The sequence below is a fragment of the Chenopodium quinoa genome, unplaced genomic scaffold (genome assembly GCF_001683475.1).
Source record: "Chenopodium quinoa cultivar QQ74 unplaced genomic scaffold, ASM168347v1, whole genome shotgun sequence".
Taxonomy (NCBI): Eukaryota; Viridiplantae; Streptophyta; class Magnoliopsida; order Caryophyllales; family Amaranthaceae; genus Chenopodium; species Chenopodium quinoa.
Window position 1 is genome coordinate 2,996,754 of NW_018744080.1, and position 15,378 is coordinate 3,012,131.

A 15,378-nucleotide genomic window follows, 5' to 3' on the forward strand; every position below is an offset into this window, starting at 1 on the left:
TATACCTGATTTTTTAAAACTATGTGTTTTTAATTTAGTTTTCTGTATAGGTTTAATCCTTTTTTTTTTTTGGGTGTATTTAGTATTAATCCATTTTTTTTCCCTCTAATTATCTATTGGCTTGATGGGAATGTTTCGTCTTAACTCTCATGTCCTCTAGTTCTAGTTTAATTATACAAACAATGAATCCTTTTGAAAAGAAGAAAAATATATAAGTAAATCGGTATGGTCTATTGTTGGTTAGTTATAATTAAGGCCATATCATAAATAAAATCAAGACATAGAAGTGAGATCTTGTTCTCTTAAAATAAACTGATTGACTAGAATTAATAATGAATTGAGTTGAGGTGAACTTAAAATAAGTCCAAAAAAAAAAAAAAAAAAAAATCTGAGTCTGAATACATTTTCGATCCCTCATCAAGATAGGTGGAAAACTCAAACAGACTTAAATAAGATGTCTCCTTAAAACAATTGAGAGAAAAGGTTTAGATTTTCGAAGTCAAAAAACCGTTGAATTAAAGCATAATTGATTATCCTGATGCTATTATCATCGGGAATTAATCGCGCGTCATCCGACATGGCCTATGACATAAGCGAATGTATATCGATTCATTACAAACCATGTCTTAGCGCTAGGCGAGCATCCTTTCATTATTCACACTCGATACCATACGAATTGAAAAACATCAAGTCATCAACTAAACCAAAAACTTTGACATATGGTTAAAGTCCAAGTTACGAGAATGACATAATGAGAACTAAGGCTAAAATAAGAACTAGGAACTAATCTAGACCCTTAAATCATATTAATTGGACGGCTCACATGCTTCTCGTATCATTAATGACATTTTTGTAATATTTTAACTTTATAAATAGTTTACTATTTTATTTCTCAAAAGTAAATGAAAATTTAGTAAAAGTAAATGAAATCGGTCTTAAAGTAAATGAAATTGCCTTAAAAGTTAAAAAAAATGGAAAAAAGTTTGAAAACAGAGAAATTACGAGAATGCCATTAATGAGAGCGGGTGCAATGTGAGCTATTAGATGGAGTGCGATCAATGGTTGAGATTAGTTCCTAGTTCCTATTATTCACCTTGGTTCTCACATGATTTCACTTCTATATATATATATACTCTGTCAATATATTACGTATAAGAGTACAATACTCGTATAATTATTACATTGTATTTAAGAGAGCCACAAGGGCAGGGGTGAGAATCGATCCCAGGATCTCCTGAAATCGGGAGGGGAGCTCTAACCACTTGAGCTATCCATCACTCTAATTATTACATTGTATAATTAAGAAAGAATCATACATGATAGTTTAAGTATCAACAAAATATGAATTACGTTTATTATCAATTAACCTATACTAAAAGCGAATCTAAAGTGACACTTGTCACGATGTTATAAAAAAAATTCCCGCCTTTTTATCTTTCTTTTTTTTTTCTTTTTTTTTTTTGCCAAATTTTAATGACGTCCATTTTATAACCTACCATAATACTTATTTCCATTTTGACAACACATTTAATCCAATCATACTCAATTTAAATTTTTTTAATTATTTTTCAACATATATTTTATATACTATAAATCTTTTAATTACAAATATACTAACATAGTTTAAAATTAAGGTATTGACATTTATCATCATCCAAAATTACCATAATATTATTATAATTTTTTTTCCTCCGACTTAAAATTTATTTTCATTAAAAATAGGAATAATAATTTTGGTAGAATACTTTGTATAAATCTTACAAATATACATAACGTTTATAAGAACAACTAAACAAAATCATTTTATTATATTATGCTCCTCCGTTTTTTTATAAGTTATGGTTGAATTTGCACATTTGTTGAGACACAACTTTGACCATCAATATCTTTAATTAAAGACTATTATTTTGTTACAAATATTTTTTTTTGGATAAATTTGTTGAATTAACACCATTCTTTATAAATTTTGTTGTAAAGTTTAATTATAACCGTGCATGGCACGGGATTTAACCTAGTTATTGTATTAAAACTAAACTCAATTAAGCAAATAAAGTGTGCCCTAACTTAAACAAAAAATTATCTTCTTTGCAAAGAAAATAGTCTTTTTTTTTTGTGTGAAAGAAAGAAACACCTAGTCTTAATAGTGTATTTAAATGAATGGAAAAAAAAATCAATTAACGAAGAATAATTTTACGGGTTCTCTGCTACATGCCTAGGAATGCTCCTTGCCTGAATGGCTACACTAGGATCAAAACCAAAAATGTCATATTCTTTGTTGGTAGGCCATCTTCTGTCTTTGGCTGTGATTGAGGAACATTTTTTTTAAAAAAAATATTTTTATTTATTTATTTTTATACCGGTTATAAGGAAATGAAAATTTGAAAACTAAGCCTAGCTTGTCTCTAACTAACGTTGGACCAACTTAATTAATTAACTCATAATCATGAAATTATAATAAGAACTCCTGAAGCAAAGAAATTAAGCTTGGGGGAGTCATGACTTTAGCCATAATTAGCTGTGATGTCCGCGATTATGTCTATTGGTTATAAATATCTAATGGTGGAAAGACATCAAATTGAAAAGAAAAGGATAACTCTAGACATCAGCAAATTAAATCTGCAATATAGAAGTGAAATGACTAGGGCATGTTCCTTCAGCTTAATTTTAGTTTAGTCACTTCAATTCCGTTCAGCTTTTAATTTCCTTCTTTTATAAATAATTCATTTCAGCTCTATTCAATTCAGTAAATCAAAACAGACCCTAAGAGAACTATTAAATGATGTTTTAGCATTTAAAACACAAATTGTTACATTTCTCTATTACTCCGTAGGTGTTAAAGACCAAGCTAGAAAATTAACCCGGCCCTTAATATCTCCACTAAGTGTTAAAATCTCAGCAAGAATGATGCCCGAGTTGAAGCCTATAAATGATAATTTTTGTTACTTTGTAATCAAAATTTTAATCTCTTTGCAAATCGGGGTTCCTGCATAAATAATTTTCAGTGTCCAATCAATTGATTGATTTTGGTTGAAATATATGTAATTCTTGTATTCCAATACATGCAATATTATCATATGTCTCGCATAGTATTATTAAGGTGGACACAAACAAAGAAACAAAAACGAGTTTGAAAAACTTTAAATTAATTGATCATTTGTTAGGTTAGAGAATAAATAGATGCTAAGATTGACCTACCTAGGCAAAATGTAAACATCTTTAGGCACAAACAAACATATATTACAAAGTATATTTTTCCAAATATCTAGTACGAAGAGCAACATAAAAAAACAGATCCGAATCAAATTCTTTTTCTTTCTTTATTTATTATCTTTTTCTTATTAATAACTTTCTTAGGGATGGACTTGACACCACTTGGAAGTACCCCTCAACCAATACCATGTGCAAGAGCCATGGTGCAAACAAGCCCCACTTTTCAAAAGAAATTGCCACACTCTTCAAACAAATTAATGAAAATTATAATGGTGATGGTATATTCTTCTTCTTATGCCCCTTAAAATTTGTTCCATTTGGACTTTTCATATTCTATCATGTAGGCCTTAAATTTATATTTAATTATAACGAAGGTTGTTAATTCGGGAGATACGCTTGCCATGACTAGCCATGTTCAGTAAGCTCTTACAATTGGCAATATAATAAGGAAAATATATAAACAAATATTTATAGGGGTAAAAATGTCCACACACTATTAATCTTAATAGTTCAAAAAAAGAAAACAATAAATATTAATGAGGGAAAATAAATAAATAAATATTTTAGAATGTACAATTCTCCAAACATTATTCATATGAGTTAAATCAATAAAATATACGAAGTACAAGGTAAAGTTTAGCACAAAGTTTCAAATGTGGCTGGCCAGCCACAATTTTTTTTTTTAATTCTTTTTCTCTCTCTTCTATCTCCTCTTTTCTTCTTCTTCAAGCCAAACCTTCATCTCATTTTCTCAGAGAATGTAACACAAATTTAACAACCGTCGTCAATAGTCGTCTTCATGGTTCGTTCGTCGGAGGTAGTGATTTCGCTGGGAGGGTAGTGATGGTTTGGTGACTCCGTCGCCGGAAAACAAGTGCAAGGTTTTTAAGGCCAAATTCAGCCATGAAAACTCTAGATCTAGAATTTTCATGGTCGAATTTGGCCTTTTTAGCCATATTTGAAGTGATATTCAAAACCATTGTTAACATTTTAAGGTATTTGTTCGATTTGATTTTTTTTTTAATGGTTTGGTTGGATCGGGTTTTGTTTGTGGGTTAAGGGCTAGTGGCAAGGCGTTTAGGTTGGTAGTGGTTCGTTGGTGGTGGTTGTTGGTGGTAGTTTTTTGTTGGTGGTGGGTAAGGGATTACTAGATCCGGTCTGGGGTTACTAGGTGGTCGGGTCAGGGGTTACTAGGTGGTCGGTTACTAGGTCGGTTAGGGCTTACTTTGGGTTACTAGGTCGGCAGTCAGGGGTTACTTGGGGTTACTAGGGGTTACTAGGCCGGTTAGGGTTACTAGGTCGATTAGAGGTTACTTGGGGTTACTAGGTTAGGGGTTACTGGGTCGGTTAGGGATTACTTGGTCAAGGGTTACTAAGTCAACCAGGGGTTACTTTTGTTTTGGGGTTACTTTGTCATTTGCTGATTTGGCACCCTGCCGCATGGTGCGGCCAGCCGCACCAAAAACGCACTGAAAGCTTAGAGGCAATTAACATCATATCAATAAGGCATATATGTAAACACACAGTTTAAGAATAGAATAGTCCTCACACGTACTATTCATAATTTTTTTTTTCTCATATTTTTGGAAGGCAGAGTTATTTTGGTACAAGTCAACAAGATTTCACGCATAAATTTACTAATAATTACAGATTAGTAGATAATATACCGTCAAAGACCTTAAACTACCAAAAAAATACAACATACAATCTTTTGGAGATGGATGGAATACTTCCTATATATATTTCTAAAATCATGTTGCTTAGTCCTAATCTCCTAAGTTTATGTTGTTTAAACTTATTATGTTCTGCACATAATTAATTTGATTATTTTTTAGAGTTGTTATATTTGTGGATTGAAATTGTTTAACTCTAACATATAAAAGGAAATAAGGTGAAACAACCATAAACTTAGTTGATTATTATTAGAGGAACTTTTCTATACATTCGATTTACTGAACATCGGAGATAACTTTTTATCAAATTTAGGGTCACTTTTACAATTTTTTTGGGTAACTTTTATCAATAAAACATAAATATTTCGTAACTATTATTTATGTCAGGGTAAATCTTATTATATTTAGGGTAACTTTTGCTCAATTTGAGGTAACTTTATAACGATTGTACAATATTTATTGTGCATCCGATTTATTTAAAAATTTGTCATATTATTATACCCTTACTTAATGTCCAAATTCTTTTTAATAGGATAAAAATAAGATATGATTCTAGTCATTATACAACAACACTTGTTATACTACGTAATAAGTTTTTATTAAATTTAGGTATTGACATATTAAGACCAATCATATATCGTAAATTATTCCTTTTTTTGACTAATCATAATTTGTAATTAAATTATTCTAGGACAACAATTATGTGAGTAGTACACGTGACTATTAATACCGAACAAATGCCGATATATAAAAAGAGGTGGAAAAGGTAAAGAGGTTTGTGGGGGATGGAGGGGAAGCAGATAGCATACAGTGTGGGAATCTAATAGAGAATTGATTGAGAAAGAAGCTTTAGCTTTTAGCAGACATGCATCATGAGCTTTGTATCATCATTTGTCTCTCCTATTCGGGGCATCATTTTCTCCATCCCTTTCATTCTTGTTGGATCATGCTCAATTTCATGTTCATCCCAAGTAATTAATTATATGAAATTAAAGCATAAATGGGTTATGATTTATGAAATTTTCTTCATTTAAATTGGCATTTTAACTGATCAAAATTATATAATGGCGCAATTTGTATGATTAAATTTGCATGTAATGTCTTGTCACAAAAAAAAAAAAAAAAAAAAAAAAAAACATCTAATGTGCATAAGGAAACTTTTACTGAGGGTAACTTATATTAATGGACTGATTTTACTATACTTGTAAAATTAATACCCTCAAAAAATAAATAACCTAGAGAGTGGGTACAATAGATTAATAACATTATTATGAGTATATAGTGTATACTTTATGTGCTTAGTCAGTTCGAACTTATAATCATAAATAATGCTTGAATTAAGCCATTTAGAATATGCAATTATTGATTTACATCAACAATAATATTTGAACAAGCAAATCAAATTGATACTCAAAAATTTGAAAAAAATGTTTAAAATGAAAAACGGTATGAAATATCCATTTGTTTGTATTAGTTCTAACTATAACACGTATTTTTTCATCTTATCTCCATTGATCTCAAGAAAAATTAGTTCAGATTAGTTATAATAAGGGGTGAAAAGATAAATTAAAGAAAAATAACTTTAAATTAGGTCTAGTAATTATCAATAAGAGATATGAATATCTAAATTCAAGTAATGACTAAAATAGATTCTAATAAAGTTTAATGAATCCAAATAAGTTCATGTAAATTAATTTTTTTTTTTAAATTATCAAAATTACTCCCTCTGTTGTTTAATATAGTGTTTGTTTCTCATTTTTCAAGTATATTAAGAAAAGTAGAATATAATGGCGTAACAACTTTACTAATTCAACTCTTATATGATCTAAGGAATATAATTAGAGCAAGTTGAGATTACTCTGAAATTAATCATGCATGAATGTTGAGATCAAGGGACATAAAAAAGTTGTTTATCAATGAGTAACTAATTAATGCACATACTTTCAAAAGAAAATTAGAACAAATTTGATAGTGGTGAAAACAAATGATTTTAAAGGCAAGATTCTAAACAAGCACAATATTTTGGCACCAAAAAAAAAAAAAAATTATTATGGAACAGAGGGAGTAATGGTACTTTGGTTAGCTGATGGGGGGTTCTTAATGAAAAATGAATTTGAATTGTGTTTTGATATGAGTTTAGAACTTTTAGTTTTATGGGCTTGTTCTGGTAATGTTGGGCCTTGATGCAGTGAAAATTTAAAAATTAATGGGTCACTCAAATATTTGGGCCAAGAAACAATTGGGCCAAATTGAAATTGAAAGCAGGCTCAAAGATCAAGGCCTTTTCAGCCTAGTTAGGCTCAATAATTATAATTTTGGAATTTAGTAGAGTTGATCACACTGAGCTCGGCCCGATTTTGGGCGGGTTTTGGGTAGAATTTTCCGACCCGGTCCGATTTTAAAAAAATTTTGGACGGGTTTGGAAAATGGATTTTTTTCATTTTTAGTTGATTTTTTGGCCCGACCCGAAAAGCCTGTATGGTTCGACTAGTTTGGGCACACGTTTTCCGGCCCGACCCGAACCTTAGCCCGAACCCGGCCCAGCCCGGCTCACCCATTGTTCACCTCTAGAATTTAGATCTGTGAACCTCCCTTACTAAAATCACCAATACTAAATGACATTTTGAAAATACATATAGACGTTAGGGGGAAAATCTATGGTGGACGATAGGAACATGTATATTATTGGATTTTCCGGCATAAGTTATGGCATCTAATAAGGGAGGAAGTCGACTAAGTCATAGAGTGAAAGTGCTATATATATTAGTGCACATGCATGTACTAATAGAGTAATAACAAGTAGTAAATTGGAAATTATATTCGTAGAGGATGATGCCTAGCTAATTAATGGTATGTGTCTGTATCCAATTATGCATGGACTTTGATTTCATATCATTTGTAAAAGTTGAGTATAAACTCATTCAGTTAGTATGTCAATAATACATTACGTCTTCAACAAGACAGTTTTTTCTTAAGAAAATAAAATAATTTTATTTTTGATGTAAATTGATTACTACTCCATCTGTATATAAATATATCATATGTGTATGTGACCCATGGTGCACACTACTCCTAGATAAATTGTCTGCTACTTCATTTGAGTTATTGGATATGTATTTGACTATTTATTTGGTATTGCAATTTGCAAATGATCAAAGTCATCTCTTAAGAGGAGACTTGATCAATCGGATCACGTGCAAATCAGTCTACATTGAATTTGAATTCCTTACACAAAACACATGGTACATCTAAAGATACGACTCATACGAGTGAGAGTGAAGGAGAGTTCAAGTGGTTAGAACATTCTTCTGGTTCTAAGAGATCCTGAGATCAATTCTCATCATCTGCCCTTGTGATTCTCCAGCTAAACTTTAAGAAATATATATATATATATATATATATATATATATATATATATATATATATATATATATATATATATATATATATATATATATATATATATATATATATATATATATCACAAACTTATTGTAATTATTGCATTATATAGTGTTAGTCTGATTATCCAATTTAATTGCACATTTGGTCTCCTCTCTTCCTCTTAAAAAAATGGCTTCATTTCATTCGCTTTGCTTTGTGTTACTCTTATTGATGATAAACAGTCGTTTTACTTGTATTTCTGCTCAGCTTGCTCCGGTGAGCGTCGCTCCTAGTGACGGTGAGTTTGCCTATCTTACTGTATGAAAATCTATTACTTTTAAGAAATTCTTAGAAGAGTACGTGTTGTTCTTAATACGTGTTTTCACAAACCAAAGTGCAAAAAGACATAGTTAACTAAATTCAAATCTATGCACCATTTTACGGGTACCAAGAACGTATTTTCTAGTAATTTTTTTTATTTGATGAAACATGTTCTCTAGTGAATTCATTTATTACGTTGCTATTATAGACAAATCTTTTCACTAGACCAAACCTTGCTTGGTTATACTATCTACGTTACATGTTATGTGTAACGATTTGACATAAAGCAGAGAGGAAAAATATCTAATCGTTGCACATAACCTGTAACGAAGGTAGTACATAACATTGGACATTAATAAGTGTTCCTTCTTAACAGGTCTTCTACCAAATGGAAATTTTGAGGAAGCACCAAACCCATCAAATCTCAAAAAAACAACAATAGTAGGAAAATACTCCCTCCCCAAATGGGTCAAGAAGGGCGAAATACGATACGTATCAGGCGGACCTAAACGAGTCGGGTTTACATTCGACGTACCACAGGGCGTGCACGCGGTGAGCATAGGGAACGAGGCGTACATACTACAATACCTTAGAGTAAAGCCATGGGCATACTACTCAGTTAGTTTTAGTGCAACAAGGACTTGTCCACTAGACAAGTATTTAAGGGTAACAACTTCTTATAGTGATACAGCAGATTATGCATTTCCTAATAAAGCATTGTATTCAAGGAAAGAAGCAGACACTTATGCTTGGGGATTTCAGGCCTTTTCTAGTAATACTGCTTTTATTATGTTTTCTAACCCAACTGGTGACCCAAAGTACTACGCTTGTGGACCACTTATACAAGCTGTTGCGGTTAAGGAATTACTGCCATCAACTCAAACATCAGGTAATTTTTACTGTCTTACACTTCTTACTTTGATTCAAGCAAACTTTTTCATCAAATTTTTGAATTTCACTCATTTTTACCTAGTTTCTAATTTCTATTGTGACTGTTATAGTATTAAACATATTCCGAGGCTTTAACCATCAGGTTAAGTTTTTTTGTTGAGTTGGTCCTTTAACATAAAGGTCACGAGTTCAAATTCATCCACTCCTTTCAAAGTGGAATATTAAGCCGCAAGCTATGGAGACATCCACACTTCAAGCTCAATGGGCGTGATTTTATACTGTATCAACTTAAATGTTGTGCATTTGAACTTACAAAGGTTATACTCCTATTGCAGGCAACCTCATACAAAATGGAAACTTCGAAATTGGTCCTCATATTTTACAGAATTTCACAACAGGGGTCTATATTCATCCATACTCTTTGAACCCAATTTCTCCACTCCCAGGTTGGAGGATCGAATCCCGGTATACCATTAGATATATCGGCTCAAAAGACTTTTTTATACTATCAGGAGCTTCTGCTGTCGAACTCTTAGTCGGAGGAAAAGAAAATGCCATATCTCAAGACATAGATACAACACCAAACAACTTCTATAACCTTACCTTCACTATTGGAGATGCCAAAAATGGTTGCATTGGTTCTATGGCGGTCGAAGCAGCAGCCGATAAAGAAACCTTCAAAGTATTGTATGAGTCTCAAGGCAAAGGTGGTGTTACTTATGCAAATTTTAGGTTCAAAGCTGTTTCATTTAGAACTAAGATAGCATTTTGGAGTGTGTTTTATCATAATATTGTTGGTGATACTAACCGTTTCTGTGGTCCTGTCTTGGATGATGTTAAGGTTGTACCAGCTCCATAACTGCAAGGGATTGTAAAATAAAATTAATAGTCACCTATACAAGTATGATATCTGTTAGGGGCGAAGCCAGGTTTTTAAACTTAAGGGGGCCGAAATTTATACTTTGTATTATTTTAAAGTATTGTATTATTAATTATTATTTCATTGCATTATTTATGGTTGTGACTATTATAACTTTATAACTTACTTTTGATCGTATTTTTACTAATCCCTTTATATATATTTTGAGTTGGAAAAACTAATTATATGAAAGATGTTAGGATCAAAAGAAATATAGGGAAAACTAATGAATCAAAGAAATGTACATATAAAAAAATGGTGCAAAAAGAAATAAGTAGGATCAAAAGAAATATAGGGGAAACTAATGAATCAAAGAAATGTATAAAAAAATGTGCAAAAAGAAGTAAGTAGGAGGAATCGAATTTAGGGCCACTGCAGTAAAATGAAAATCTCACAAATTCCACAACCACTGAACTAGGACTAACAACAACCATACTTTGTTCACATTTAATTTCAATACTAATATTGTTTGGGCCACGGGGTCGGGCCTCCACCAGCCCCCCTGGCTCCGCCCCTGATATCTGTCCCCAGTTTGTAAAATTTGTTAATTTCTTTCTTGGAAGTCTATTAATGGCTACATAAAATTTGTAGTCATTGTAACTATTTTAAATCTCAACCGTTAAAATATTAATAATTAGTCTTGTCCATTTATACATTTGACTTTTAAATTATAAATAATTTCAAATTTATTTATTAAAAAAAAAAGAGCTGAAAAAATAACTACTTGTCGCTGTTATTGATGCAGTTCCAAGCTTTCAACCTTCAGCCTAAATCTCATTTTACTCCGTAATAGGTATATTATGAAGGAGCAATTATCATGGATTGGACTATATTAAAAGTATAACCAATTACAATTAATTGAAAATTGGTAACTAATCTTGAAAAAAGGAATACAATTTTGTACATTGGATAGTTTTATATGAACTACATGGATATATACAGTTCATAATTATTTAATTATTGCTCTCCATAACTCTTTCTTTCATCCTTGCACTAGCTAATTGATGGATTTCATGTTAATTAAGTGGATTATTTTGTTATTCATACTTAATCATAGAAATTATTTAGGTATTTTTATGGTCAACTTAAATCAACGGTCCTAATTTACATAATGATAATCAAGGGTGTAGATTTCATTTTATTGTAGCCACTGCAAAACTGTCATTCTTTATAATGTAAAATAATTCAGTTTCAATAAACCATTATATGTATATAAAAAAAAAAAAAAAAAAAAAGGTGATTATTATGATTTTGTATGTCAAATTCAATCAATTAAAGTTTACATGAAGTTTTTGAATTGTTGTTATTAGACGATTTCAAAATCATGCACTAGTTTGTATTTATTATACCATGAATGATCTTCAACGCCAATGCATTTTTTTCGTTGTATAAAGATATCGTCCTAGTTAAACGATGTATTCTATATGTATAGAGTAACATTGTTTTTGACATCAGAACAGGATTCATACTTTGTATATGATAATGATCTTGAACAACACAACATACTATAGTTTGTGTTAGAATATATGGATATATATTCTGGTTTGACTTTGTATATAACTAATTTGGTTAGTGTATATTTCCTAGCCTTGTTTATAGCCTAATTTGTAGCTAGGGGTGAGCAAAATTATTGGGTACTCGGTTTTGGACCCGGAATTGGTTAGGACCCGCCGGGTCCAGAACTGGAACTGGTGCAACCGGTTCTGGGTCCGGGTCCAAAAATCAGGAACCGGTTATAACTGGTTCCAGTTCCAGTTCTTGATTTTACGGACCCGGTACCCACCGGATACCCGGAACTGGTTGCATTGCTTTAAAAATATGTTATTCGTGGCCTACTCTGAATATATGGGGCATAATTATCTATTGGGCCTTATAATTTCTTAGCCCACACTTTATTTCTAACCTAATTAGTCACCATATATTTAAGGAGTACTTTTTTTTTTAACTCATGTTTTTTTCATTTCATCACCCACCAAAAACCACTCATAATTTCTACTTTCATCCGTCAAACATCAAACTCCAATTTGATGATTATTTCACCCAACTTAAATTAATCACTCCATTCTTATCTTTTTCCCAAATTCTTGTATCTAAATCCACTTTTTTCCATCCTTAATTTTTTTTGTACAATAGAAAGAGGTAAAAGATGAAGGTGGTGAAGAAGAGGCCGAAAACAGATGAAGATTAAAGATGAATCAAGCTTACATACTCTATTGTTCTGAGTTTTAGGGATGATTTGTGTGATTTCAGGCTAATAAATTTATGAAAAAGCCATGATTATGTAATACAACTCGAGTTTGCTACTGTACATTCTCTAAATGCTCATATCTACTTTTTTTTCATCTTTATTTTCTGCAATTTTCATATAATACTTTTAGGTTTGATTTTTTTTTTTAAATAAATATAATTTCTGTTTATCGATCAAATCTGATTTTTCCTTTGGATATGTAACCGGGTACCCGATTCTAGAACCGATTACCACCAGTTCCAGTTCTAAATATTCTGGACCCGGTTATACCGGTTCCGGGTCTGGTTCCAAAATCTAGGACCCGGTACAAACCAGTTCCAAGACCAGTTCCTTCGTTTTTCACCGGGTACCCGGTTGTGCTCACCCCTATTTGTAGCTAATTAGTAGGCATGATTATCTCTTGTAATTTGTATATTTATACCCAAAGATAATCAATGAGAAGGCAACGATCATATTACCATGAATTATATGATAATGATCTAGAACAACACAACATATACTGATATACTTGAGACCATTCTTCTATATTACCATGAATTATACTAACACATATCATGTGGACCCGAATCTAAATAAAATTCACGTTTTAATTATCCAACTGCAGCCCAAAACAAATTAATTTACTCCCTAACTATCCAAAATTATCATCCCATATATCCTATTTTTGGGCTACTTTGCTGTATTATAAGGATTCATTTTCCCTCATTCTTTAATAAATTAAATCTTTTCTATATATGTTGGAAAAATTTAGAGTGAAAATGTAATCTTACCTTCTCCCTCCCTCAATAAAATCAATAAACATTCTACAAGCTGGAAGGGTGCTTCAATTCCTATAATACTACCAAGTTTTTTTTTTGTTTTTTTTTTTTTTTTTTTTAATTTTTTAACAACTGGCTTCCCTAATAAGCAACCATACCTATTCTCATGAAATTATATATATTAAAGACATTGAGAATGACATCTATAATTCCTAACAAGAACAATTAGTTATTTTCATGCATAAAGGCTCTTACATACTTTTAAATAGGGTTCCAAATCAATTAAGAATAAACTCTCATTGCATACCTAATCACATTCAACAACACTATTCCTAGTTATTTATTGATAATAAAACCAATCCTAACAAAGTAGAATTATAAAATTAATTAAATTGGGAATCAATTAACACATCAATCTATATTAGGGTTCAACCTAAACCTAACCCTAGATTATAAAACTACTCACACATGTTATTTAAATAAATAGATTTAACAATAACTAATAAGATAAGATATAATAACAATAATAAGAAAGTAAAGGATAAGAAAATACTTGAATTGAATTAAGGGTAATGATATACATAGCCCTTAGGGTTACGAATAAATAAAGATTTAATATCTTTCCTTTTTTGGTATAAGTTTAGAAATGCATGACAAAATCAAGTGCAAATAAATAGTGTAATTAATGAATATATAATTAATACTTTATTCTTTTAGCTACTTATTATACATAACCCTTAAGGTTATACGAGTATATAGTATTTTTCTTGAACTAATAACAATAATAAGAAAATAAAGAAAAACAAGTGCCCCAAGGCCCCCAACACGACTAAACTAGATACGGAGTATAAGAGGAAGAATTAGATATTGCAATAACAAGTGCTTTCATGCCGCATGATATTATTGGCAGGTCAGTGTACGCAATTGGCTTTCCAGTGGCTTAAGTTGCGGCACCAAGTAAGGTTTACATTCAATTAAGGAACATGCATGAAAATCTTTGATATTAATTATTGTACTACCATTTCCAGGTGCTGATTGCTGGTTTTAATTTTTAGAGGTTGTTAAATTTCAAAACAATATGAAATGGGATTGGGCAACCCGAACAAGGAGGAGGAGAATTTGGTCCACAAACTAGATTTTGGAGCTTCCACACTAAAACCAATTGGCAATAGTAGAAGTAACTCCTCTACCTTATAAAGTGGAATGAACCACCTCTCCTCTTTCTCTAATATGGGACACTCACAAGTGGGTTACAATGAATTTCAACAGAGGTACTAGTTTATAAAAGTCAAAAACCAATTTTTATCACTAAGCAATACAGAGTACTAATGTACATTTGTACGTACTTACTATCAACATTTTTTAAGTCCACCATAGCTTAGTAATATATGTAAGAATATCAGCATTGACATATGCATGCATATCAAGTAAGACTTGACTCATTTTGGAAGAGACTTCTCTTAGGTCTTACAGGTCTAAAACTCGAATTTCACTAAGTGAAAGTACATAAATTATAGGTGGGGACGGATTATCTTACCTCCTAAGCTACTTCCAAGCATTTGGCCTGCAAAAGTTAGACATTAAGCCGATTAAGGTCCTCCTAATGATTTTTTTTAAATGCGTTGGTGTAGCAATTTGGAAATGACCTTTCAACCTCATAAGGGCACTTTGCATGAGGGTAGGGATCCATTTACCCTTTCCTCTCACTTTTAAAGTACAAGTGTCTAGCTATGAATCGGTTTGCCTAATGGGAGATTTTGAAACGTGAATTCATTAAATTTACTGAGAGATCAAAGTAATTTTTTTTTTATTTTACTAAATAATCAATAAATGGAGATCAGATAAATTCTGTTTAGGTGAAAATTATACAGATATGGAGGCATCATAAAATTTGTAAAAGATTTGCTAATTAATCCTTATATCAGCTTGCAGTTGAACGAGAGGAGAGATTATGATCATCTTACATAGTCCAGC

General features: G+C 31.4%; 1 protein-coding gene across 1 annotated transcript; it reads left to right on the forward strand.

Annotated features, from left to right (window-relative positions):
• Nucleotides 1-8,403: 8,403 nt before the first annotated feature.
• Nucleotides 8,404-10,477, forward strand: LOC110691652. The gene is made up of 3 exons (XM_021868604.1): nucleotides 8,404-8,565; nucleotides 8,965-9,477; nucleotides 9,815-10,477. Exons 1-3 carry the CDS (start codon nucleotides 8,457-8,459, stop codon nucleotides 10,336-10,338), a joined length of 1,146 nt encoding a protein of 381 aa, XP_021724296.1. The 5' UTR covers nucleotides 8,404-8,456; the 3' UTR covers nucleotides 10,339-10,477.
• Nucleotides 10,478-15,378: the final 4,901 nt, after the last annotated feature.

Excerpts from the sequence above, each read along its gene's own strand:
- LOC110691652 (XM_021868604.1), top strand. The coding sequence starts at position 8,457 with ATGGCTTCATTTCATTCGCTTTGCTTTGTGTTACTCTTATTGATGATA. Across the intron at positions 8,566-8,964 it reads GAGCGTCGCTCCTAGTGACG|GTCTTCTACCAAATGGAAAT; the intron begins GTGAGTTTGCCT and ends CCTTCTTAACAG. Across the intron at positions 9,478-9,814 it reads GCCATCAACTCAAACATCAG|GCAACCTCATACAAAATGGA; the intron begins GTAATTTTTACT and ends CTCCTATTGCAG.